This window comes from Arachis ipaensis, chromosome B07, assembly GCF_000816755.2.
Source record: "Arachis ipaensis cultivar K30076 chromosome B07, Araip1.1, whole genome shotgun sequence".
NCBI classification, from domain to species: domain Eukaryota; kingdom Viridiplantae; phylum Streptophyta; class Magnoliopsida; order Fabales; family Fabaceae; genus Arachis; species Arachis ipaensis.
The window spans coordinates 88,027,756-88,030,751 of record NC_029791.2 but is presented as its reverse complement, the minus strand read 5'-3'; the positions used below and the strand labels follow the sequence as shown (position 1 = coordinate 88,030,751).

At 38.0% G+C, this 2,996-nt stretch overlaps 1 protein-coding gene across 10 annotated transcripts in view; it reads right to left on the bottom strand.

Moving 5' to 3' along the window:
* Window positions 1-2,996, bottom strand: part of LOC107609496 (uncharacterized protein SYNPCC7002_A1590) — a 28,688-nt gene that overhangs the window by 22,883 nt on the left and 2,809 nt on the right. For 3 of the 10 annotated variants that reach the window (XM_021105996.1, XM_021105995.1, XM_016311487.2), the window contains exons 3-4: window positions 2,093-2,686; window positions 357-504 (exon numbers count right to left, since the gene is read on the bottom strand). The exons of 6 other annotated variants lie outside the window; for them this stretch is intronic. In XM_021105996.1, coding sequence (XP_020961655.1) covers window positions 357-504; window positions 2,093-2,260 — 316 coding nt within the window. In that variant the 5' untranslated portion in view covers window positions 2,261-2,686. The remainder of the gene's footprint in view (window positions 1-356; window positions 505-2,092; window positions 2,687-2,996) is intronic. One more of the 10 variants, XM_021105994.1, reaches the window with a different exon arrangement.

Sequence of the window (2,996 nt, the reverse complement as noted above, 5' to 3'; positions counted from 1 at the left end):
CAAGAGGGAGAGATAATTCTATTGATAAAATTCCAAAGAAAGAAAAATATAAACTATTCAATTCAGGGTTACCTCAATCTATTACTACTATTCTATTTATCATAAATTCTACTCCTAATGAGAATTTCTTAATTGGACTATAGGTCCATTTTTACTCCTAACATCTTGTTTCTTACTTTTCCAAGAGATAAGATTGCCAGGTATAAACACAATTCCCCAAGTTGGGATAAGTATTCACCTGGAGCTTTAGGAATAGAGGCAGAAGACAAAGACGACAAACAAATACAGTAGTTGAAAGAGACACGATGCTAACTCAAAGCAACATAATGTGGAGAAAGGTTATGGGAAACGTATACCTTTGCGAAGGGCAATAGGAAGGCGAAAGAGATTGGGCCAGATCCGATAAAGGAGTCGGCATCGAAGATGAGTCCAAAATAGCTTGTGCAAGGCCAGTGTGGTTGAAGAATGTATGGTTGATGGTGCATCAGTACGACGATGATAGACCTGAATGCAAAGGCAATGATTGGGAGGTATAGGTGTTAGATTAGGAGGGGAATGGTATGAGGTACAAAAGCCATGGGTAAAGTAGGTAGGGGTAAGTCATCACCAATAGTTTTAGGTTGTAAAGGGGTGGAGGAATAGGGAACACCATCAAAGGTGACATTAGCAGACACAAAATAACGACGTAAGATGAGAGAACAACAACGATAACCTTTTTGTGACCAAGCATACCAAAAAGCGAAAACACATTTAAGGGACTTAGTAGAAAGTTTATCAAGTCCTGGGATAAGATTGTGGACAAAACAAGTAGAACCAAAGATATGTGTAGGAAGACAATGCATGGGAGTACGAAGAAATAAAACCGTGTGTGGAGATTTATGACTTAAAACTAAAGAAGCCATGTGATTAATGAGATAACATGCAAAGCGGACAACAACTCCGTAGAAAGTAATGGGAACAGGATTATAAAGACGAGGAGTTCTAATGATCTCAATTAAATGACAATTTTTGCACTCAACCAGCCCATTTTGTTGAGGGGTATGAGCACATCATGTTTGATGAAGGACACTGTTCGCCATAAAACTTTGAAATGGATGAGACATGTATTCTTTGGTATTGTCACTACGGGGTGTATGTATGGGAATTGAGTTTGTATTTCTTTGTAGAACTTATTAAGGATGGAAAGCAACTTAAAATGATTTTCCATTAAAAATAACTAAGTACAACAAAAATAATCATCAACATAAGTAACAAAATATTTGAATCCTAAAGTAGACGCAATCCGACTCGGACCCCAAATATCTGAGTGAACTAGAACAAAAGGTGACGATACTCGTTTATTGACACTTGTAAAAGAACTACAAGTGTGTTTCCAAATTGACACAACTCACATGATAAACTGGATAAATTGAAGATGGGAGGAACCATTATCTTAAGATTGGGAAGGTTAGGTGTCCTAACTAAGCATGGATGGTGAGAGGACTAGTGGAGAGGTAGTAGATACGATGGAGAAAGAATTTAAAGGTCATTGCACCCACATCAGACGCCAACCATCCGATCCTGTATAAAGGAAGAATCTTCAATGAAAGAGATCATACATTTTAAAGAACATGTTCAACGCCTAATAGATAAAAGGATAAGAGGATAATTAGGGACAATGACCATATTTTGGGCGTTGCTATGCTGAATTGAAATTGCTATTACGGGAACGACCCCAAGCATGAGTTTTTGAGATAAGCTGACGCATCAATGGAATTTGATACTAGCAGATTCAGAAGAATGTTTAGTAGGAACCCAAAGTAATGAAGACCAAATTTTAATCAGGGACGGAATATTTTGGGACTCAAGAATTAAATCACAAATACCAACAGGTAAAACCATACAAAGCCATGAGCATAAAGAATGTGTTTCGTTGTTCCAACTCTTTTTCCAGGAAAGTAGGAGGAGGCAATAATTCATTGATATCATTGAAAGCACTGAAAATTTTTCCTAAATATGCAGACATAGAACCATCAATCTGTCGAAGAGCAACAACATTCATAAGGTTTTGACAAAACCCATAAAATCGTTGTGTATGGTTAATGCGAAGTACCTTTGCCAAAATCAAAACAGCTTCACATGTGACATGATATGGTGTAAATGATATGGTGTTTTTGATAACGCTATAGAGTTGGGCATCAATCTTAATCCACTTGGGACGAACAATGTCATCAATTTCTGCAGCCTTTTGGTGTGATGTTATGAAACCAGAAAGAAACATAGAAATAGCAAGCAACAGAAAGAAAAAAACAAGGCAGTAAATGCTTCAGTGGCAAAAAGGGAAAATCACATACAACTGTAGATAGAAAGTGATTTGTTCAGCAAAACACAACCTATTCTAGAAAGGAGACAACTAGGCAAGTTGGGCGGTGCGAACGGTGGCAGAATATAGTGGTGGATGCGCCCTCACATGCCGGCAGAAGTCACGGCAAGATCTTTCATGTCAGAGAGGAGCGGCAGCGGCACGTGGCTTGTTAGATGGCGTCTCCAAAACAAGGTTGTACGGTGGAGGACAAGGCAAAGCTGACAGAGTGTCAGTCAAATTTCTCGGCGGGTCAAGGCAGCAGCAGCATTGCAAGATCAGTTCTGATGGCAGCAGAGGATGGTCAATAGAGGTGGCAAACCGGCCGAAGTTCGTCAAGCCGTCCTGTTTAACCAGCCAAAAAGGTAGGTCGGGCTTGGATTTTAGTCTGCAAAAGTTAATGTCTGCCAAACCCACCCCACTTAACTCGCAGGCTTTGGTGGGGCAGGCTGACGAGCAACCGCCTAATTTTTTTTTACATAAAAGCCAAAAAATTAAGTATTTTTATATTTTTAAATTAATTTTTGGTTGATTTATAAGTTTTATCAAGTATTTCATATAATTCATTGTATCAAGTTATAAATTTTATTTTTTATTTTAATTAACATAATAAAAAATTTTAAAATTTTTCAAAAGAAAAAAAAAACTTATGGCC